Source organism: Periophthalmus magnuspinnatus, chromosome 13 (genome assembly GCF_009829125.3).
Source record: "Periophthalmus magnuspinnatus isolate fPerMag1 chromosome 13, fPerMag1.2.pri, whole genome shotgun sequence".
Classification (NCBI taxonomy): Eukaryota; Metazoa; Chordata; class Actinopteri; order Gobiiformes; family Gobiidae; genus Periophthalmus; species Periophthalmus magnuspinnatus.
The window spans coordinates 20,409,811-20,433,684 of NC_047138.1; the positions used below are offsets into that span (position 1 = coordinate 20,409,811).

At 41.1% G+C, this 23,874-nt stretch overlaps 1 protein-coding gene across 1 annotated transcript in view; it reads right to left on the minus strand.

Moving 5' to 3' along the window:
• Positions 1–17,992: 17,992 nt before the first annotated feature.
• Positions 17,993–23,874, minus strand: part of robo2 (roundabout, axon guidance receptor, homolog 2 (Drosophila)) — a 368,275-nt gene continuing 362,393 nt past the window's right edge. The window contains exons 28-29 of the mRNA XM_055226050.1: positions 19,757–19,951; positions 17,993–18,343 (exon numbers count right to left, since the gene is read on the minus strand). Of these exons, the coding sequence (XP_055082025.1) occupies positions 18,342–18,343; positions 19,757–19,951 (197 nt within the window). The 3' untranslated portion in view covers positions 17,993–18,341. The remainder of the gene's footprint in view (positions 18,344–19,756; positions 19,952–23,874) is intronic.

Below are 23,874 nucleotides of genomic sequence, written 5' to 3' on the forward strand. Positions count from 1 at the left end.
TGGTCTCTGTACTGTACTGTAGGACCACACTATCTATGGAAAATATTTAAACTTACCTTCAAATATATTGTAAAAAATAAAGTAAAACAGTAAAGTAAAACAAAATGTTTACAGAATATTTATCAAAATCAATGTGTAGTGTTTTTTCATCATCCATCCATTTTCTTCCGCTTATCCGGGGCCGGGTCGCGGGGGCAGCAGTCTAAGCAGGGACTCCCAGACTTCCCTCACCCCGGACATGCCCTCCAGCTCCTCCGGTGGGACCCCAAGGCGTTCCCAGGCCAGCCGAGAGACATAGTCCCTCCAGCATGTCCTGGGTCCTTCCCGGGGCCTCCTCCCGGTGGGACATGCCCAGAACACCTCCCTAGGGAGGCGTCCAGGAGGCCTCCTGAGCAGATGCCCGAGCCACCTCAACTGGTTCCTCTCGACATGTAGGAGCAGCAGCTCTACTCCGAGCTCCTCCTGTGTGACCGAGCTCCTCACCCTATCCCTAAGGGTGCGCCCGGCCACCCTGCGGAGGAAACCCATTTCAGCCGCTTGTATCCACGACCTTGTCCTTTCGGTCATTACCCAGAGCTCATAGACCATGTTTTTTCATCGTATCTTCTTAAATGCTTATGAACCAATGTGGAGTATATTGATACTTTTCAGCGACATCATATTGGGGGACTACTGCATGTATGTGTATGGCAGAATGTTCAGCAGGTCTGCCAGTGTCTTGCCTAATGACACAAGAACATTTTATACTTGAGCCACAGCTGCCCCACTGTAGCGTATGGTATTACAGTACTCCAAGTACTGACCAGGCCTGGCCTTGCTTAGTGTGCGAGATCAGATGAGACTGGGCACTGACAAGCAGACATGGCCACACTTCAGGCACTCTGCCCCCAACCTTTCTTTTCCTAAACAAATAACTTTCTCACAGACCCGCTATTCTATGATGAGAGGTTATGCAAACGGCTCTACCACTTTTGACTTTTTGGCATCTTTGAGGTATATTTCCAAATGACTGAACTGAACTGCACCCTTGGATTCCCCAAGTTTGTGAATAATCCTTAACCGCCACCTCACATCTGACTGCCTCTGCAATGGCCCTCACATGCTATCCTCATTTATCTTCGCCCGCGCACCTGCTGTTAGCTTTAGCCGGGCTGCGCTGGGAGCATGTCGCTAACAAAGATGCTACATCTCCTCCCCGTCTCCTCCCTTGACGTTACCCCCTTCGCCCGGTGTTAATTTGCTGCTTCAGTGACACGCGTTATTGGGGGAACCGTTCCTAACAACCCCGCTGCTCACGTCGCTCAAATTATTATATATAATGGTGACTAGCGTGCATCTCTCCTCCCTGATCTGTACGCAGTTAGCACGACATGCTAATACACCCTCCCTCCTCCATGCATCGGTGAGATGTGGAGATGAGAGGTGCTGGGGAGGATTTGACATGTGATTTGATATGCTAGAGATGGTCCCAATGGCTCCTTACATGTCATGAGTGAGGGGTTTAGTGAGAGGCAGCAAATGGGATGAGATTAAATTAGATTTGTAAGATATCTAGTAATACAGTGCACTGAAAGGCCACAATTGCAGAAAATGTGCAGCATTTTGGTCACAATAAATAATTCATACAAATATTGGTGTTTCAAAAGGGCACGGTTGTAAAGATGATAGTACTAGACTATAACTGCTCAATCAAACTGTTTGAAAGCCGATGTTTTACTGCTAATCAAGCAGCTTCTTCAGGCCTCAAAGCAGACCTTTAGAGCTCAGAGTTAAAGTTGTTTCCACACACCTTTTACTCACCTGAAGTTGTATTTGGAGTTATCCATGCATGTTTCAGCAAGCTTTAATTGCTTATTTTCAAGACACGATTTTGCCAATCTACCGCTGTTTTCACCACCACTGGTATAGGGCAATTGATCTCTTTTTGCTTTGTTTTACAATTTTATTTTCTTAATCCGTGACACACATAAGATTTGGCAGCATCGCATAGTCAGCTATCCATAGGAGGGTCCATGTGGTTCTTTGTTGTGATGATGTTTTCGGCAACATCAGCTCACATTGCACCGCAGTTTTTTAACACAGAAGTCAGTGGACTTTCTTCTTTTATTAAGTCAGTTTAGATGAATATTGCGATTTTCCAAATTATAACATAATGAGCCATAGATTTTAATAGAGCAGACACAACTACAACATGTCTGATTTAAGTTGTTGATTGTGACTGCCAACAAAAGAGTTGAGTGGTTATAGTCTGACTAATTTGTATGTATTTCTCAGCTGGATGTCTGTCATAATCTTCTGGGAGAAATCGTCTTTCATTCATCCGTCCAGATGCAGGAGAATATGAGGTATGTTTGAATTGCCTATAGCAAATAACAGTTAGTTTGAATTTTTTTTTTTTTGTACGGCAACATTTCAAAGTATGCATCATTGCAAAGGGTAAACATACTCCCATTCTCAGTTTGAACCATTTAAACACATCTGAGCTTTGATCATATCTCTGTGATTAGTTTGTAGTTAAATTAGTTCTCACATTGGATTCTGTCATCTGAATAAATATAAAAAGAGTCAGTCTTTTGAATGGTTATCGTGATCGGTTGTAGAACCAAACCTTTTTCTTTCTAATTTGAATTCACTTTTATACTAAATAACACTGGACCAACACAAGAAACATCATAGAAACAGTGCAGGCGACACGATTCAGAGATTTGTGCAAAAAAACCAACATATTTGGTATTGTAATAACCGTTAGTTTGAATTATTATTTTTGTACTGTGACATCTTAAAGTATGCATTATTTCAAAGGGTAAACATACTCCCATTCTCAGTTTGAACCATTTAAACACATCTGAGCCTTGGTCATATCTCTGTAATTAGTTTGTAGTTAAATTAGTTCTCACATTGGATTCTGTCATCTGAATAAATATAAAAGAGCCAGTCTTTTGACCGACTGTTTAAAAGGAAAAGATCCTAAAGATTCAGATCTCATAAAAGCTGAATATCATTTCACTACTGGATTTTTACCTCCCTGGTGCATGGACATATTCCAAGATGACTATGCCAGGATGGGTTGGGCTCAAATCATCTTCACACGTGGGTTGGGGCATAGAAAAAGCAAGAAATTGTAGATTTGTTAGGAAAAACTTGTATTGCGTCTAGTGACACTGGCGATGATAATAATGACAAAAAGAGGAGATGAGGAGATGAAGAGGCTGAGGAGGAAGATGGTTCAACTTCTGCAATGGGGAGGAGATAGAAAATGGTTGCAGTTTGTTGCTAAAATTCCTACTAGAAGGATGGGAGAGAGAGTGCACATTTAAATGAATGATTTGGGAGGTTATTGGTTGAGAAGCAAAGGTAGATCACCATGTTGCCTTTTATTGTTTTGAAAACATATATTAGCCAGAAACAAAGTAGTAACATGTTTTATATGTTTCACTTTTGTTTTTGGCACTCTGAGTCTTCGCTCTCCACGCTTCAAAGCTCTATCACAACACAATCAGCATGCATCCCGCTAATGAAACTACAGCACATTACATCAGGTTTGTCAAGTTGCTGTGTACAGTTTTATATCATGTTTTGTGTCGTGTGGGAGTGTGGGCGTCTTCTGCTTGTGGGTGGAACAATGGACAGAATCTTACAACTAACTGTAAGGAAGGTTTGAATAGGGCAAGGAGGGATCAAATAGGGCCTGAGAAAATACTCAAACATCCATGGATGACATCAAAATTATTTTCAGACATGGTTTTGATGAGGGAACGACATAACATGATAGAAGTGCCAAAAAATGTTTTTCATAATACCCCCTTTAAAGAGGAGGTATTATGCAAACATGCATCCATGAACAAGTAACTTAGTGCGGAAAGCAAAGGGAGGCTGCAATCAGGGCAGTCCTGTGTGATGTCACCAAGTTCTTGAAACTGTAGTGGACATTGAAGCCAGGACACACTCATTTTTATACATTTATGACCACAAAGCTGCAAATGTACCAAGTTTGTACTTAAATTGCCAAAAAAAGGGATGAGGAACAGTGGACGAAATTATTCAAACACCACACACAGTTTAGTAACAAAAAAAAGTGGATTTTGTGTTTAGTGCTTTAGCTCTGGGTCCCCTCACCTTTGCCCCATGAGAAAAAAATGCATCCCAAAATCGCGACAATTATTTTAGAAGACAAGAAAATGTACTTATATCCACAGTATGTGAATTGCAGTATGGTTATTAATGATTTGCATATTTGTGAGGCTCTCCACAGAGTTGCAGAGGCTGGCCTTGTACACAGCAGTTTGTGCAGAGAGCTCTGTAAGAGAAGTGGAAAATGTCTGAAGGACAGTGGCACATTTCAATACAAAACTAAGAGCTTATTTCTAAACCGCACATGTATTGGATAAGAATGAAGAGGTTTTGTAATAAGACAAGGCATTTTAATTAACCTTGTAGCTTTTAAAGGTGCACAACTTTTTATTGTTTCCATAGAGATGTTTTTTTTTTTTTTCTTTGCCCAGAATGTTCAGTAGTATGGGATTTAACAATTCTATAGTATTTGTTTTATTAGGGTGTTTGTATTGGTCAGATGCATTATCAAAAATGGAGACAAATGTTTCCTCCACCAGTAAACTTCTATAGTGCTTCTTTAAACATGAAGGTTTTGTACACACAGTACATTGCAGTTTTGTAGATTCATTTCAATGTCTTTCAGCCATCTAAAGAAATTCTCAAATGTCCTTCAAAACTTTCAGAAATCTTGTTTATCACCTCAGCTCTTCAGTTTCCTTCACAACTAAGTCCCTCCTTGTTGGCTCCATACTGACAATAACCATGCAGCTCATTTGTCTTCCATACATCCAGTACTTTAAAGCCATAATTTGTAACTTTTAAGTGTAATAATAAGTACAATTTTATGAAAAACTGTAAATGTAACTGAGTACTACCCACCCCTAGTGATCAAATATTGTGTCATTGGGTATTACATTTAGCCCTCAATTAGGCGCATCTGCCATGAAAATGCACCGAACTAGCTGCAATTAAGTGAATAAAATAGCATCATGTAAATCCTTTGGTGGTACAGTAAATAGCCTGATGTAATTGACATATCAATTAGTGAAAGTCAAACATGTGTCGAACTAATTGCTTAAAGGGGAGGGCCTGTGGGGTTGCCTTAAAGGGGAGGGCCCGTGGAGCTGCAGACACACATCATCCATCAGGGTGACCCAGGATCAGGCCTCTCAATTAGCCTGCACTGATGAAGAGGCTGTAAAGTATGTTAGCCTCTGAACGTCACGGGACCTGGTTTTTGTCCATAGAAAGGAGACAGGGCCTCGTAAAGTGAGTGTGTAGAGTATACAGATTTTAATCCCCACAGTGTGATAAAAATGCACCCATAACCCAACCCACTGTCACACACACATTTTGAACTGGGGTATATGGGTTTTTCAACATGTGCAGAGATGTCCCTTTAATGGAGCTCAACAGTCCCATCTACTTCTGGCTCTGGATTTCTGGTTCCATAGACTTTCCGAAAAAAATTAAATAAATAAATAAATTAATTAAAAGCTTGCATAGGAATAATCGGCTGTGTTCTAACTAAAGACCACAACATCAATGACATTTTGCCAAATGTTGCATTTTAAACGAACTTTTTAGACTTATAACAACTGCGTTATAGATTGTTACCACACAGATGGTTAGTGTCTGTCACATCTTTAAGTTTTAAGCTGATGACTTGTGGACAGCGCATTGAACAGCATCTTACAGCTAAAGATAAGGAGGCTTTGAATATGGTCCAGGAGAGATTGCTAAAATAGTCAAACATGCACGGATGATATCTAAGACCTCTTTAGGCATAATTTTGATGAGAAAACAACATTATAACATACAGCGTAATATGGCCCTTTAAATAAATAGTCTCTCTCTGTACAAATTATCCTGTTTTCTGGAGTTTCACCTTTTGCAGGTTCACTCTGTTAGTGTGTACTCCACAGTAGCAGTAGGAGAAGCAGTTCTTTCTCCTCTCTACACACATGTTCACAGCATTTCAATAGCTGCTTTATGAAAGTTCCAAGGTTTTTTTCTCAACTGAAGCTCAAGGAGAGTGCGGAGGTGTAGGCACGGATCACTATGAATGCAGTGCTTCTGTGCAGACAACTTCACTACTAAAGCGTTTTGTACAAAGTGAACCTGGAGTGAGAGTGGATAATGGGTGCTAGCTCTTGCATGGAGCTTTCAAATATACCAACTTCTACAAAAAACATAACTGTTGCCTACTGGCACAGTGGGTACATGTTTGACCGCCAAACAGAGGGTCACTGGTTTTAATCTCATTTGACTGCATGCTGTTGATGTGTACTTGGGCAAGACATTTTACATTATAGTGTTAATATGTTCAAATTTGAAACTCGATTTCGATGCTAATGAATAGATTCAGTGCTCAATACTGATTCCAATACCACAATAATAATAAAAACACACTCTTTTTTTACACAATGAAATGTGATTTTCAACATTAAATGGTAGTATTTTCTTGTATATTACCATGTGGCCTTATATCTGTGTAAACCCTTTAATCGTCCAAGTAGGTTCCATAGTGGTCCGTGGACATATACTAGTCTATGTGGTCTTATACATGTTCTGACACAGCTCAAGATCATTCTAAAGCTATTGAGGAAAGGTTCATGCAGAGTCAAGAGAAGCAGACACGAGCAGAGCTAAATGAGGAGAGACAGAGGAGCAGAACCAGAAGAGCAGAGCCAGAGGAGCAGAGCCAGAGGAGCAGACAGGAGCAGAGGCAGAAGAGCAGACAGGAGCAGGCCTAAGTGAGCAGAGCCAGAAGAGCAGAACAGGAAGAGCAGAGTGAGAGGAGCACAGCCAGAGGAGGAGAGCCAGGGGAGCGAAACTAGAAGAGCAGAGCCAGAGGAGCAGAGCCAGGGGAGCAAACAGGAGCAGAGAAGAGGGATGGTAGTGTGTGGATAAACAGTAGGATATAACATATGATACCAAAGCTGGAAAAGTTGCTTGGTTGGCAAATACGGGAACAGCCATTACTCATGGTAGCCCCTTCCCTGTTCTGCCTCCCCAACAGACAAACACACACACATCAACTTTCCCTACACCCCACCCTGTTCCCCACCCTCAGGCAACGTGGAGCTACTGCCTCCACTAAACTGATGGCTCTGTTTGGAGCCCGATACATGTGAGGAGCTGTGGAATATATAAATACATATGCACAGGTCTGTCAGCCAATGTCATGGGCCTATGCCTCGCTACCATATATACCTATTTTACAGCTGAGCAGCCAAATATACCAGTGCAGAGAGGAGCTATTCAGAACACAGGTGTAGAAATGGCTCCCTTGTTTTTTTTTTTGTTTTTTTTTTTATTTTTTTATTGAAGCCTAAATATCTTTGACATAAGACCCATTTTGATTTTAGAGCTCTGCATGATTCTGATTTGCCTTCTTATGTTAAGAATGATTTTATTTATAATTACTAGTTCCACCATTAGTCCACTAAACAGGCTGGTAAGATGCATGTACCTTTATACAAGCGAACGGTTGAAAGTCATGGAACAGACCAGTATCATTGGTATCATTGGTATAATCATATTTGTATGTCTTTGTTGTTATGAGCTCACTCTCCTCAGGTTTAACCCAACACAGTCCACACAGTGAATCTTTGCCTTGTGTTGAGAAGGTTCCTCTTCAGTGAGTGTTTGAAGCTGATCTCAGGAGGCTTCAGGCAGAGGAGATGAAAGCTCAGATGAAAGCTGAGTCAGGAGCTTATCCACAGTCTGAGAATCTCCTCTGGCCTCACCACATCACACAAGTGCTAAACAAGTGTGTGTTGTGGTGCTGAGTCAAACACTACGGGGAAATCAAAGAGTATGCTAATAATGTAGCAGGCTTATGTAGGGCCTTTACTCTCTGGTGGTGTGCTCTAAGGCACACTTATGAAAGTGTGGCTTATGTTTTCAAGAATTAAGGACCTAAATCTTGACTATTTTAATGAGCAATTCAAATTACAAAATGTATGTAAATATAAATGTTAGTATGGCAACCATGGCATGGGGAGGTTGGCTGCTGTTGAGGCCAGTTTTAAAATATACATATCAGTGTTGACAGAGGACAGCTCTTGCATTTCTGTGAGTATGAGCAAACTAATGCTAGAATTTGTATTAGATTTAATTTGCTATACTAATCTAAAGGTAACCTGAGACAAGCAAGAGACACTGCCAGCAAATTACTGGTCAGATATGTGAAAAGTTGACCCACTCAGAGTAAGAATGTTATTGAATAGTTGAAAAAGTCCTCCTGACATAACTGGTGTAAGTGAGCCAAGTTTGTAGACCACCTTGTTCACATATGCCTTTTCAGGTCTACCCATAAATGTTCAATAGAAATTAGATAAGGGCTTCATGATGAACCCTCCAAAACACTGACTTTGTTATTCTTAAGCAACTGTGTAACCAGTTTGGCAGTATGCTTTGGGTTGTTGTCAATTTGGAAGACCCATTTTCAGCCAAGCTTTAACTTCCTGGCTGATGTCTTGAAATGCTTCTTGTTGCTTCAGTATTTCTTTCCTCATGTTCTTTCCTCATGAGGCCATCTGTTTTGTGAAGTGCACCAATTCCTCCTGCAGCAAAACAACCCCACACCATGAATTCTGCCACCCCGATATTTTACAACTGGGATGATGTTCTCTGGCTTGCAAACTTCTCCCCTTTTTCTCCAAACATGCTCATTATCACTAAACACTTCAATTTTAGTTTCATCCAATCACAAGACATGTCTCCAAAAGTTCCGGTTTCTTTTGGAGTGATGGCTTCTTCCTGGCAGAGTGACCTTTCAGCCCATGTTGGTACAGTACTCGGTTCACTGTGGATAATGACATACTCTTACCAGCTACTAGTCCCACAGCTCAGCCGCCACATTTTGGGAGTTCACCCTGGTGAACGAGAGGGTCGTGTCCATGTACCTTAGGGGGACAGGTCTTTCACTGTTGTGTCACCCTATGGGCTTAACAGCAGTGCAGAGTACTTCTTGGAGTCCCTGGGAGGGGTACTAGAAAGTGCACCAACCAGTGACTCCATTGTTCTACTGAGGGACTTCAATGCCCATGTGGGCAACGCCAGTGACACCTGGAGAGGAGTGATTGGGAAGAACGGTCTGATCTGAACTCGAGTGGTATCGGACTTCTGTGCTAGTCACAGCTTGTCCATAACAAACACCATGTTTGAGCACAAGGGTGTCCATCAGTGTACATGGCACCAGGACACCCTAGGTCGGAGGTCGATGATCGACTTTGTCGTTGTGTCATCTGACCTTTGTCCATGTGTCTTGGACACTCAGATGAAGAGAGAGGCAGAGTTGTCAACTGATAACCACCTGATTGTGAGTTGGATCCGCTAGCAGAGGAGGAAGCTGGAGAGACCTGGCAGACCCAAGCATATCTTGAGGATCTGTTAGGAACGTCTGGTCGAGCCCTCTGTCAGCAGGGTCTTCAACTCACGCCTCCGGGAGAGCTTCTCCCGCATTTCGGGGGAGGCTGGGTACATGGAGTCTGAGTGGGCCATGTTCTCCACCTCTATTGTCGATGAGGCTGCTTGTAGCTGTGGTAGCAAGGTCTCTGGTGCTTGTCGTGGTGGCAATTCCCAAACCTGGTGGTGGACGCCGGAAGTAAGGGTGAAGAAGGAGTACTATCAGGCTTGACTTGTGGGACTCCTGGGGCACCTGACAGGTACTGTCAGGCCAAGCGTGCCGCAGCCTGTGCAGTCGCAGATGCAAAAACACGGGGATGGGAGGAGTTTGGGGAGGCCATGAAGAAGGACTATTGGTCGGCCTCAAAGACTCCTGGGGCACCTGACAGGTACTGTCAGGCCAAGCGTGCCGCAGCCTGTGCAGTCGCAGAGGCAAAAAGATGGGAGGAGTTTGGGGAGGCCATGAAGAAGGACTATTGGTCGGCCTCAAAGAAATTCTGGAAAACCGTCCGACACCTCAGGAGGGGGAAGCAGTGCTTCAACAACACTGTTTACAGTGCGGGTAGAGACCTGCTGACCTCAACTGAGGACATTGTTGGGCGGTGGAAAGAATACTTTGAGGATCTCCTAAATCCCACTGTCACGTCTTCCGAGGAGGAAGCAGAGATTGAGGACTCAGAGGTGAACCTGAAGAAGGCATTCGACCATGTCCCTCATGTTGTCCTTTGGGGGATGCTCTGGGAGTATGATGTCTGGGGCCCTTTGCTAAGGGCTGTCCAGTCCCTGTAGGACCGGAGCAGGAGCTGTGTTCGGATTGCTGGCAGTAAGTCAGACCTGTTCCCGGTGCATGTTGGACTCCACCAGGGCTGCCCTTTATCATCAGTTCTGTTCATTGTTTTTATGGACAAAATTTCTAGGTGCAACCAGGGGCTGGAGGGGTCCAGTTCAGGGATCACAGGATTGCATCTCTGCTGCTTGCAGATGATGTTGTCCTGATGGCTTCATCAAGCCAGGACCTGCAGCAGGCACTGGGGTGGTTTGCAACCGAGTGTGAAGCAGCTTGGATGAAAATCCAAGGCCATGGTTCAGAAAAAGGTGGCTTGCCCTCTTTGGGTGGGTGGAGAGTCCTTGCATCAAGTGGAGGAGTGCAAGTATCCCGGGGTTTTGTTCAAAAGTGAGGGAAGGATGTAGCATGAAATTGACAGGTGGATTGGTGTAGTGTCTGCAGTGATGGGGCGCCTGTATCGGACTGTTGTGGTAAAGAAGGAGCTGAGTCGAAAGGCAAAGTTATCGTTTTACCAGTCAATCTACGTTCCTACCCTCACCTATTGTCATGAGCTTTGGGTAATGAATGAAAGGAGAAGATCGCAGGTACAAGCGGTCAAAATGAGTTTTCTCTGCAGAGTGGCTGGGCACTCCCTTAGAGATAAGGTGAGGAGCTCGATCACACAGGAGGAGCTCGGAGTAGAGCCACTTCTCTTACATGTCGAGAGGAGCCAGCTGAGGGCATCTGTTCTTGATGCCTTCAGGACACGTCCCTAGAGAAGTGTTCCGGACATCTCCCACTGGGAGGAGGCCCCAGGCAAGACCCAAGGGACTATGTCTGTCAGCTGGCCTGGGAATGCCTTGGGATCCTCCCGAAAGAGCTGGAAGAGGTGTGGAGAGGGAAGTCTGGCCCTCCCTGCTGAACTGCTGTCTCTGCGACCTGGCCCCAGACAAAGTGTAAGAAAATGAATGGAGCTTCAGCCAGCATTTTCACAAGGTCTTTTTTTTTTTTTTTCTTGGGTTGATATGCACATTTCGGACCAAAGCACGTTCATCTTTGGGACACAGAACTTGTCTCCTTTCGGAGCAGTATGACGGCTGGACATTCCCATTGGGTTTATACTTGCGTATAATAGTTTGAACAGATGAAAGTGGCACCTTCAGGCATCTGAATATTGCTCCCAGCGATGAACTTGTGCAAGTCCACATTTCTCTTCATGACATTTTGGTTGATTTATTTATTTTTTCCCCATAATGTTACACACAAGAAGCAATGTGTTTCAGGTGTCCCTTAAAATACACCCACAGTCATGTTTCTAATTAACTCAAATGTTGTCAATAAAAAGAAACTTCCAAAGCCATGACATCATCATCTGAGTTTTCAAAAAATTATTCAAAGCCATTGTAATCTTACTGCATGTAAACTTCTGACTTTCAAGACAGTCATGCAAAATTGTCTTTGAAAATCCTTATTATTATTATCCTCATTATTCTGGCATATAGCTAATAGAAATAATTTTGATAATTTTAATTGATCTAAAACAGGAAAAGTTTAGTCTGATTTCTGATTACTGTATACTGTATATAGTAACATTAACATGTTATTATTTTTTCCCACACAGTTCTGGAATCCCAAAGAACCTGACAAATCAACACATCTTGCATGTTTCACAATATACCTTTATTATCATTTTAATAAATACAAAAACAACACTGTGATCCCAACAGAAACAATGGGTATTAAAGACACAACTCTTCTTTTGGTATGTTCTTGGACTGACATCTGCCCTTTGGGACGAGGGGCCGGCACATCTCGACTCAGATTCCAAGATGACAGAAGGATGTTTTTTCGAGCAATGAGAATGGAAAGCGTAACCCAGTGGAGATGCGTATGGATATATACAGTTCTATACACATACAGAAACACCATCCAAATGTAACACCTGAGATACGTTTGCACCTCATGTCAGACACTGGCATTGAGCTGGACACAGGCACTGCAAAAAACTATGGACACTACTTCAAATCATGTGGATTCTGAACAATTTTAATAATGTGTTTAAAGATGGGATATTTTACTTCTATGGGGTATAATTTGGTAACACGTAACATATTTAGATCACCATGTTACCTTTTATTGTTTTGAAAATGCTATACTCGACCAAAGCAACCTACTAACATGTTTTATAAGTTTCACTTTCATTTTTGATGGTCTGAGTCACCCCTCGCTTTGCTCCTTGCTCTAAGTCACTCCCCTTACACAGCGCTATCACAACACAATCAGCGTGCATCCCACTAATGAAACTGCACATCACATCAGGTTTGTCAAATTGCTGTGTGCAGTTTTGCAACATGTTTTTGTATATTTATAGAGAATTATGGGAGAAGCAAGGGTGACGTAGGCTTGTGGGCACAGCCTCGCAGAGAATCTTACAAAGCTAACCATAAGGTGGGTTTGAATAGGGCTCAGGAGAGATTGGTAAATTACTCAAACATGCATGGATAACGTCTTTAAGCATGTTTTTGATGAGGGAATAACATTATAACATGGCAGATTTTGTATAATACTCCAACTTTAATTGGTTTAACTTATTATTTAGTTAATGTGATTAGATTTGTAGTTCTAACTGGTTTCAACACAGCTTCATTCATTATTTTATTTTTTGTTTATTGCTTTGCCTGTAATGTTCCATAATATGACGTTAAACGTCTCAATCAAGCAGCTGATGCCACCAGAACAAATGACCACATTACAGGTCAGATCCTTGGAGAGGCGCGCAAGCTCACAGTAAGAATGCATTCAACAATAATTAATATAACATAATATTGTTCAATTTAATGCCATACTGTGGGACATTCCAGCCATAGCAATAACATCTCCATGGAGAAACGCAGATTATGTAGTATACATATTGAATATTGAAACCACGTCAGAAAACCTTGAAAATTTTTTTACAAAAAAAAAATGTTTTGTAAAAAAAGTTTTTACATAGTAACTAAACAAATCTAACTTAGATCTACTCAAAAATCTTTCACAAATTCATTTTACGTCCGGTGTTTTTTTGTTGTTGTTTTTATTTATGTATTTATTTTTTGCAGTGTGTGCCGTGGAGTGACAACATTAAAACCCCCATATTAACATCAGCAGTACAAAAGACAAACCAACAGTCATCGAAGCACATAATCCTGAAACATTAGTGAACATTTTTAAAACCATTTTTGGATTGTTGTCATAAAAGGCATAGAAAGGAAACTGGAGATTTGTACAAAAACGGCCAGAGACAATTATTATGAAGAAAAAAAAAAATCATACAAATTTAAATGAATTCTGATACATGGCGGTGGTCTGCTCCGTCCTGTGGGTTTGGGCTGGTTTCACAAAAATATTTCAAAATGGTCTGTATTGCTTGTCATCTTAAAGGCCCTGTACCCAATTTTTTCTCATGTCTTTGAGCAAAATGTGCCTTGCCTCAGTACAGATACAAGCAGCTCTTGAGGTTGTCTGCATCTAATTATGAAGCATTTTATTGTCTGAGAATGAGGAAGTGAGCAGTGACCATGCTAGTTGTTGTTAGCATGCTAGTTGTTGTTGTTAGTGATACCGTCACTTCGTTCTGGTCTCTGAAAGTCGTGAAAAGTGCTTATAAACTCATCATGATAAATAATTAGGATGTTCAGAATGCATAAGGCAATTGAGGAATAACTTTGGACCACTGCAAACTGTTTAAAATGAATTAGTTCTGTTTTTCAAACAGTACAAATCAGACACAGGGCCTTTAAGTTTGCATATTTGATTCAAAATTAATTATAACCCATTATTACTATCTAAATGGTTGTCATTTCTCAAATTGCATATTCTCAAATCATACATCAATTGTTGGTTTGGTGTTCATCCACAATGTCCACTCCAGTCACAGTAATATGTATGGCTGGTTGTGACTGGAATGACATCCAGCTTAAAAACCTACAAATTCACGGTTTCAAAATTCAAAATTTGTTTGCAAATACACAAATATTTTTCAAAATATTGTATTCAAAAATATACTCTCAAGAGAATTAAAATAAATATTAACAAGTAAATTCAATAAATAATGAATAAATATTATAAATATTTGTGGTAATGAGTTATTGCATGATCAACTCCATCTGTATCTGCAACTACTGAGAAGCAATGCAACTGAGAAGGGACAAACATTTTGAAATAGTAAAGAAAAGAAAAATCTTTGACAAAATTTGGATAGAATTGCTATTCATGGGTTTGAATAGTTGGTACTGCCATCTTGAGGACCAAAGCTGCTATAGCACCTGCTTGCTGTGCTGTGGGCTGCACCAGCTACAAGTCTCTAAAAATATTTTTTTGTTTCCTACAACATTCCTAAAGACAGAAATGGATTATCAGGAGGGATCAATGGACTTCAGATCACTCAGACTTTAGTTTCAGCTAGGCCTTACATTAGCCTGTTTACAAGTTGCTAGCAGTGCCACAGTTACCAGTAGCAACCACTGTCAGGCATCTTTCAAAGTTAAAGACAAAGGGGCCTGTTGTCCTGGGCCCTAGAGTCTTAGGGGCTCACAATTGGACACCTCTTCCTATTGTGTTATATTAGAAGAGTGCCCATGTGAGGCTTCTTGTCCCGGGCCTGCAAATTTCTGTCGAAGGGCCTGACATAGCAAAAGTATTTTATTAAATGTAATTTGGTTCTGAGAAAATGCCAAAACACACCTGGTTAGGTGGAGTTGTGTGGCTTTTGGTCCATGAATTAAATATACACGACCAGTCAAAAGTTTGGGCACACCCTCTCATTTAATGTTTTTTTTTATTTAATTTTTTTTTAATGTTTGCCACTTTACTACTACTACTAGATACATGCAGAAGAGATGAAATATTGAAGCAAGATGTGAAATTGTCTCCTGAAATGGTTTTCACTTCACATCTGTGCCACAAGAGTCAAGAAATGACAAAAGTGAAAAACAGTGATCAAAGCAAAGAGTGGATACATTTTTACATTTTTTTAAAGTTATTTTAAGTTTAAGTTTTTGTTTCATTATTTTTTTGTTTCCTAGATTCCATATGTATCCATTCATAGTTATGATGCCTTCAATGAGCATCTACAATGCAAATAATCATGGAAGAAATATAGATGAGAAACTGTGTCCAAACTTTTGACTGGTCATGTTAAAATAGGTCAGGCTCACCTAAACCAAAGGAGCAGTGTCAAAGGCAAACAGGGTCCATGACTCGCCAGGCAGTGGGTCAAAGGGTCAAAAGCCAAAACTTGTGAGCTGAGAGATAGATTACAATGTACAGTGACGTCCTCAAGATGGCCGACAACAACAAAAGAGTCAAAATAATATAACATATTTAAAATGGCAAAACAAATTCTAAAATGAAATTCAATTGACTCACATCCCTCAGTTACCATTGCAAATCTCATTTAGTTCAACCAACTCCTCCACCTATCTCCAACCAATTCCTTTAACATTTTATTTATATGGCTTTTAAAGTACAATATTGGTCATAACCGTTCATTCAGTATTGTCAGTTGGCGATTAAATGGTTTCCAATGGCAACCGAGACATACAATTTGACCCACATGTATATTATATTTATTTTTAGACATTGGCCAAATATTACAAATACATTTAAAATGTATTATGTGTATTGAAAAGTATTTTTAATATTTCTGTGAAGTCAGCGGAGGAGGCAGTGAGACGTGCTCTTTATCATACCGTTTATCACCGTAGCTTGGGCCTTGGCTACATCATAATCCATAAACAGAATTTTCATTATTAATTCCATACTCTTCTAAACTGTGCTAAAATTATTGTGTGGGTGGAGGTCATCAGGTCTACAACCAATCAGACAGCTTGTTCTACCCAATTTAGAAATACATACAACATAAGACTTAAGTGCTCCAAGCTCAATATTATTATTTTTTTTATAATTTAATAAAATAATATTAATAATAGTAATAATAATAATAATAATAATAATAATAATAATAATAATAATAATAATAATAATAATAATAATAATAATAATAATAATAAAAAAACAACAACAACAATGTAAACAAATGCTGCTCCACTGCTGGTGTAGGGTCAGTGTGAATGCTAGTATTTAGGAAGAGGAGGGAGATGAATCCAAAATGCTTGGTCCCACTTTATGATGTCATCAGGTGGTATTCTAGGCATGTTTTTAGTGGTTTTAATGTCATTCTAGAGCATGGTAGTGCTCAAGTTGGGTTTTACTACATTAATTGACTTGAATGCTGGCAGCTATTGTTTAAGCCTCACTTTAAGTGCGTCTGAAAATGAAACGCACACTCTGCTGGTGATTTAGATTCAGAAAAGTCAATATGTTATTCACTCTTTAAAGAGGGGGCATTTCATTTAACTGCTAACACATAGCATATTTAGATCATCATATTGTTATATAAGTTTCACTTTCATTTTGGATGAAGTTTCCCCTCCCTTTACTCTCCACTCCCTTTCAGAGTGCTATCACATTACAAATTACTGCACATCACATCAGGTTTACCAAGTTGCTGTGTTCAGCTTGTTTGTTTTTATACATTTATGTGGAATTGTCGCATGGGAGCATAGGTGACATAGTCTTTTGGGCGGCGCATTGGACAGAATCTTACAGCTAACCAAGGGTTCGATAGGGCCAGGGAGAGATTGCTAAACTGAACATGCATGGATGACATCTAAAACCTCTTCTGGCATGTTTTTGACAAGAAAACAACATTATAACATGGTAGAAAGCTCCAAAAAGTCTATTTTGCATAATACCCCCTCTTTATGACTTAAGACTTTTTAAACCAGTTGCCCTTCTCTCTGGGAGATGTGCTCAATGCATTTGGCCCAACCTTCAATACAACTAAGTTTGTATGGTGGTTTGCAATAGATGTGAGATAATATAGTATATAGTTGTGCTATTTTTGCATATTTCATTTAAAGCTGCACCATGTAACATTTCTGGTTTAGAATCCACCATGAAGATGAGTGTTACACACAGACTATCCCCATAGACACGCTTCAAGAAGAAATTACACATCAGATCTGTGGAGATAATTTTGAAAAAAAGAGCTGTAATGTTTTATGCCAAACTGTGGAACATTCAGGACAAAGCAATATCATCTCTATAGAGACAAGCAGATAGCATACCCTCCACCACAAAGGTTACATAGTGAAGTGCTTGTGTACTGTAATAAGGCATGACAAAGCCAACAGTCTGAAGTAAAAAAAATTTGATTGTGTAAAACCTGAGTAATTTGTTGAGTGTTGAGATGAAATGGCTTTGATCACAAATCCCAACAGCTCCTCTCAAACTGGCCTCATTTTAATACCTATAAATGACTGACATCTCCCCCCTCCTCCTCTGGGCTCCTTCTGACCAGGAGCAGTGGAACAGTGGACCATTCAAAAACATGTCCCTCAGAACTGAACTAGACCCAGGGTGAGTCAGCCTGACCCCTGACCTCTGACCCTCAGTGACCCCGCCCCGTCTCCATGGAAACAGTGGGTGCTTTCTCTTTAATATCTCTCTGTACATTAGTATATTCATAATCTTTACTTTACAGTACAGAACTCCTTGTCACATATTTCATATCAGTTCTTCATGTCAGCAGGAGCTAGGTTTTGTGCTTATCACCAAAAAGTTGCAGTGCAAAAACAATAATTAATAATAATAATGATAATAATAATTAAAAGTACCTCTGAACAGACAGTGGATTATAAAACAATATTTTCTGGCACAACAGCCACTCATTTCACATATAGTACAAGTAACCCATGGAAACCAGAGCTCAAACTGAAGGAGGCTTGCATAGCAATGCAACAATGCAACAAAGTGAAGATATTTACAGCAAACAAGAGCCCTGTCCGGGCCAGAGTCTGTTCTTCTGTGGGACAAACATCATGGGTGGATGAGGGGAATCTTTTTTGTGGTACAAACATGAGTGGGAGTCTATACAGCACATTTACAGTGTGTGTGCTGTCCCCACGCACACGCCAAACACCAGGCAGTCCATGAACAGCAGAGGGAGCTGCTCGCAACAATGACACTCACAACAGCTCCTCGCTCGGGATTGGATGGCAGGTTACTCTGCAAAGATCAGACGACATGCACAAGTTTTTAGGATATAACAGGAGATGGTCCTTTTCTCCAATATTTCCCTTGGACAAATGGGTATGAGGCGCACAGTGCAGAGTATGAATGTGTGTGTGGAAATCCTGCTCCTGTCTGCTAATGTGTGGAGCTATGACGGACAGGGCATTTCCATTGGAAGAAGCTAAAGCTAAAGCAGTCATTTACTATCACACACAGAGCTGCTGTGGTTGGAAAAATCGATTATTACACACTTCCACATTTTAGGGGCCCTTACAGCCTGTACTAGCCTTTAGCTTGCCCAGAAGTGAGATATAACTATAGGCTTTGTTTGGGGCTAAAACACACTTTTTCCAGTGTTTCAGCAGGTTTTTAGCATAAATACAGTGGATATTCTTTGTGTAGGCCATTGATACATGCTTGATACTGTGTTCATGAAACAGCAGTCCTCACAGTGTACAGGCATCCAACTAGAGATGTTTCATATGAATGTAGATTAGATTCAGTCTCCCCTCCTGGAATGGCTAAGTTCTCACCATTAGCTCACCATATCTTTATGTGTAGAATCATAACTGATCCTAACCCAGAAACGTAGTGTCCACAAAGTATCTGCATCTATGGATTTTTAAGCGTAACGTCAGTTCCGAGGCCAAGGAGCATCAGATGATTGAAAACATTTATGTTGTTTTTTTACAAAGACACATCTCAGGTTAAAAGGAAATTGCAGTCATTCAACAAGATTATAACTGTGACAGAAAGTGTCAAGGGAGGTCGAGTTAAGAAGCTAGACCGATGACTGACAGTTATTGAGATTTACACACTGGTAATCCCATGTTATGATAGATTATTACTATTATTGCATATTTTATACAATCTGTGGTGAAACATATACTTTTGAAAGGTAACTGTCTCTTTTTTGTTGAATAAGGAACAACATAAAAGTTAGAAAGTTGCTGGTTGGACCTGGAAGTGACATTATGCAAAATTGACTCTTGTGAGATTTTAGCCATACTGCTCAAAAACATACTTGGAATTGTGTTTTGATTCATTCACACATATTTGAGTAACCCTTTATTATTAGTCTGTCTACATTGCCAAGGCTCAAAATGCTCTTTCCATCTTATGATGTCATGAAGTTAACAGCTCCTTTTACTTTTAGTTCAATAGAGAATGGCAATTTCGAGGCTGAAATCATACAAATGATTCTAATGAAGGTATATGGAGTTTAAAAGTGTTTTCTGTTTGAGAGAAGAACTCAGCCTAAATATGCAGGGTTTGCGTGTTAAAGAACTGTGAATGAGGTATGTTTGTAATAAGGAAACAAAATTAGAACAGAAATCAAAAACTAGTGTAACATGGGCCCTTTAACAATCCCATAGTTCTACTGGTAATAGAAAGACTGATACTCACATAACTCTCCTGAGAAGTGTCCCTGTCCGTTGGCCCCCAGGAAGTCAGCGTGCTCCAGGGCTGTCCACTGCTGCGGCTGCCGGGGCCCGTCACTCTTACGGGGCCCCGTGGAGCCTTTGGAGGAGGAGGTCCCAGAAGAGCTATGGGCCCCGGGGGAGGGGAAGCTGGGCTTACTGTAGGGGACGCACGGCTCTTCTGAAACACAAAGAGATATAGATATGTGAGGGAGGTGGGACTTACATTTGTTCCTGTTTACATTCTATCTGTGTTAAAAAATATTGTGAAATTGCTATGAAAAATGCAACTCAAAGTGGTTTACATCAAGTAACCACTCACCCATTCGCACACACATTCATACACCAGTGTACACAGACACTGGGATGAGGTGGGTTAAGTGTCTTACCCAAGGACACAAGGACAGCGTTCATCTGTGGGAGCTGGAATCACACCACCAGCCTATGGGTCAGTTGCTCTGACCGCTCTACCAATAATCTTTATGTCAAGAGCAGGATTTAACCTTTGGACCAGAGGATGAGTACTCTACCAACTGAGCCATTGACAAAAGTGCCATTGATTCTGCAGAAGTCTACCATGTTTTTCAGTCTGCTGCGAAATTTTTTCCTTTCTTGTTTCCTCATAGGCAACCATATTTGTTTTGATACGGACAAACCATGCATGTGCCTGATTGGCTAATCCATCTATCAATCACACCCATCTGAAAACAGGGAGATTTGCCAATAGCCAGACTCACATTTCCGCATTTATTGAAAAAGTGTGTATTCTGGATACCAGGCAGCCCTGATCTCAACTTCCCATTTGGTATATCTGGCCCATTTGAGAAAACATTTTTTTCCCTGCAAGGTTTGAACTGGCAACCCACTGGTCGTTGGGCAAACACTCAATCCACTACATCACTGCTCCCCTCACTGGTCCACTCCATTGTCCCATTACAGCTGCATTTGTAATTTATTTGCTGTCTGTTCCACATTTGAGCGGCGCTGTTAAAGCCGTGTACCATCTGACGGGGGGCCCATGTGCGCAGTGTGGATGCCAGCTTACCGTGCCAGGATGTGCCCCTCCACATGCCCCCCCAATCCCCCTTCTCCTTCTCTGTTCTGGGCTCATTCGTTTGTGGGGGAGGGGTATCACAGAGCCTGGACCCCATCAGGATGCCCCCCGCTGGTGCACTAATGACGCTAATGGAGGGACCCGACCCGAGAGCGTCCGCTGTGAGCCACATGAGGAACTGCCTTTGTCTCACTCCAGTGTCAATATTTGCATTGTTCAGTAGCACTAATTATGGAAACTAGCATATTCATTAGGTTTGAAGAGACTTGTTGGATCTAATAGTGTTTTTCTGATTGTGATTCAAATTAATAAGAGAAGAAATATATCATTTTCACAATGATGTCACGAACACCCTACATCTGCATAATAATGTGGCTTTACAATTTTGTGCATTATTCATTCACCCAAAAGCCTACTCGGTGGTGCTAAAGTAATATTGTAGCCACAACTGCCCTGGGGTAGAATGGCAAAGCGAGGCTGCCAATCTGCACCAACTGTCCCTCCCATCACCAACACTCCATATTCATACTCATGCAATATGGGTGCAGTGTCTTGCCTAAGGGCACAATATCAGTTTTCGCCACTGGCGCCCCACTATGACACCTGGCATTCCAGAGGTCTCTCATCTAACTACTAGCCAGGCTCTGAGATCAGAGAGATCAGACTTTGACATGGAGGATTGGCATGTTAGAGTGCCTTGATAGCATTATTCGTTAAGCATTGCATATTTGTTTAAATTTTGTTCTCACAAAACTATGCCTTTGCTGTCTCTATTACCCACAACAAAATGCACGACCTGTCTTGCCAAAGGACACAATAGGTGTGGAAGTTTTGACGGCAGCAGCTTTGAGGGTAGCACAAATTACATATACAACCAATATATACAGTCTATCAACTAATACATATATTGGGTTTCCATGCTTTCTGGGGACATCACAATGACTTTCATTCATTTTCTGGAGACTGATCATAACCTTAACCATAGTAACTACTTCTAATCTTAGCCTTAGCCTCTTAATCTTAAAGCACTAAATAACTTTTCTGGTGGGGTTTGTCACATCCCCATCTCCATGGAGAAGTTATTGCTTTGCCAGGAATGTTCCACAGTATGGCATGTGGAATACTCCATGCAAAACAATAACAAGGAGACAAACAGGTTACGTACCCGCCACTAGCACCTTTAACAGATTTTAGAATCTCTCAACGCAAAATGATCTAATGATATGAGCGACTCATTAAAATGAGTCATTCTTAATCCATAAAATTCCCAAATAAGTAAAATATTTCCTCTATTTCAAAAAACTTGTTCTGATGTCACTGATCTCCATGGAAACCCAAGTGTTGCATTGAGATGAAACTGTGCGGATTCACACATGTCGAGAACAGAGCCGGACGCAGATGGTGCGTTTGTGGCACCACCAAAAGTCTCAGCGATTACAGCGTCGTCCTGCTCCGAGGCCTGCTGTTCCACTGGCAACAGTTCCAGGGCGAGGGCAGCAGCGGGGGCCGTTCTGGAGGCCAGTCTGGGGCCGTTGGGGGGGCTGTTCTGGGGGCCATTGGTGGGTCGGAGGAGGTGGCAGACAGTACAATCTGCTGGTGGGCCCTTGCCTCATCTCAGCGTGATGTCTCCTACACCACACTCAGCTTTAGTGTGTCTCTGGTACCTGCTGGCACGCGATTCCAAAATCCAATTTGACTTCATGGATTCAATTGTCATGGATGGCCTGGAGGGTCTACAAGTGCTGCTGCTACTACGCCATATATAGTGAGTACTTCTGCTGTTGTGGATATTAGACTGTATGAAGTTTGCATTGAAAAGTACAACTCCTGAACAAAACTTTATGTAGACACAACATGAATCTAATAAAAAAAAAAACTTTTTGTGAATTAAACTTAAAGCTCCTCCCCTTTAAATGATGGGCTTAAGTGGCTCACCCCAGATCGATATGAATGACTGTATTGAGTTCTACATTTTCAATCTGGGATGAAGGCATCAGGACCTATTGGGACATTCAAATTAATTCTGCAGATACTTGGTTAATACGCCACAACAGAGGAAATAGCCCAATCTGACTTTTTTAAAAATCGAGCTGAGAGAAAAGGATTATTTTCAGTAGGGATCTTTCTGTACAAGTACATCTGTCGGCATTGCCATGTTTGTTTTGGGTCATTTGGATACGTCACTATTGGCTTGACGTCAAACCAAAATGCTGTCCTATGACTGGTCCAGTCTCCGGGCTACTGGTGGCCCAATAACGAAAGCAGCTGTCTGACCAGATGGATTCTCGTGAGTTTGTGAACTCACAAGTATTGAGAGAATTCATCTTGCTGAGCAAGGTTACCAACACCTTAATTAGTCTTACTGAAAAGAACAAAGACTTAATTCATAATAAGCCATTACAAAATAATGATTTAGGCTTAGTTAGTGGTTAATTAGCAATGTGTTAATTGAAGTACACAAAATTCTATTTTCTAGATGTAATTGTCATGAAAACTTAAAGCACTTATTGTATTACTTATTTGCAGATGTGTCCTCAAGTAAAAAGCAAATCCTTTTGTAATTTTGTTAATGCTCTAAAACCATGAGTCTGATTACAAGAAAGCTCTCCAACACATAATTTCATTTGGATGATTTCCTCCCTGTAAAGTGAAAATGGAGCTGGATATAAGTTTCCTCGCTCAGAACACAACATAAAGGTCCTCTGATAAGTCATAAGCTCTAAAATTACACATACCTCTTTGTCACTTCTGGCAACATAATTCGAAATCCAAACTGACTGTGAATCTGATGGAAAAGTTCTGCTTCTGCAGATGTTACAATCCCACCAGCTTCTACTTCTCCTCTTCTTATGATCCCACCAATTAGACTAAGCAGAGCCTTATCTTAACATAGCCCGAGTCCATCCATGCTCTGTACGTACACATACCTCTATGTACCTGCTGTTGACAAGACTTTTTCAGCTTCCAATTCCACTTTATGGCCACAGTTAGCGGAGGGCTGCGGTGCTAAACAACAAGCACTTTAGCAGCAGGTGTGTGTGAGGTGGGTA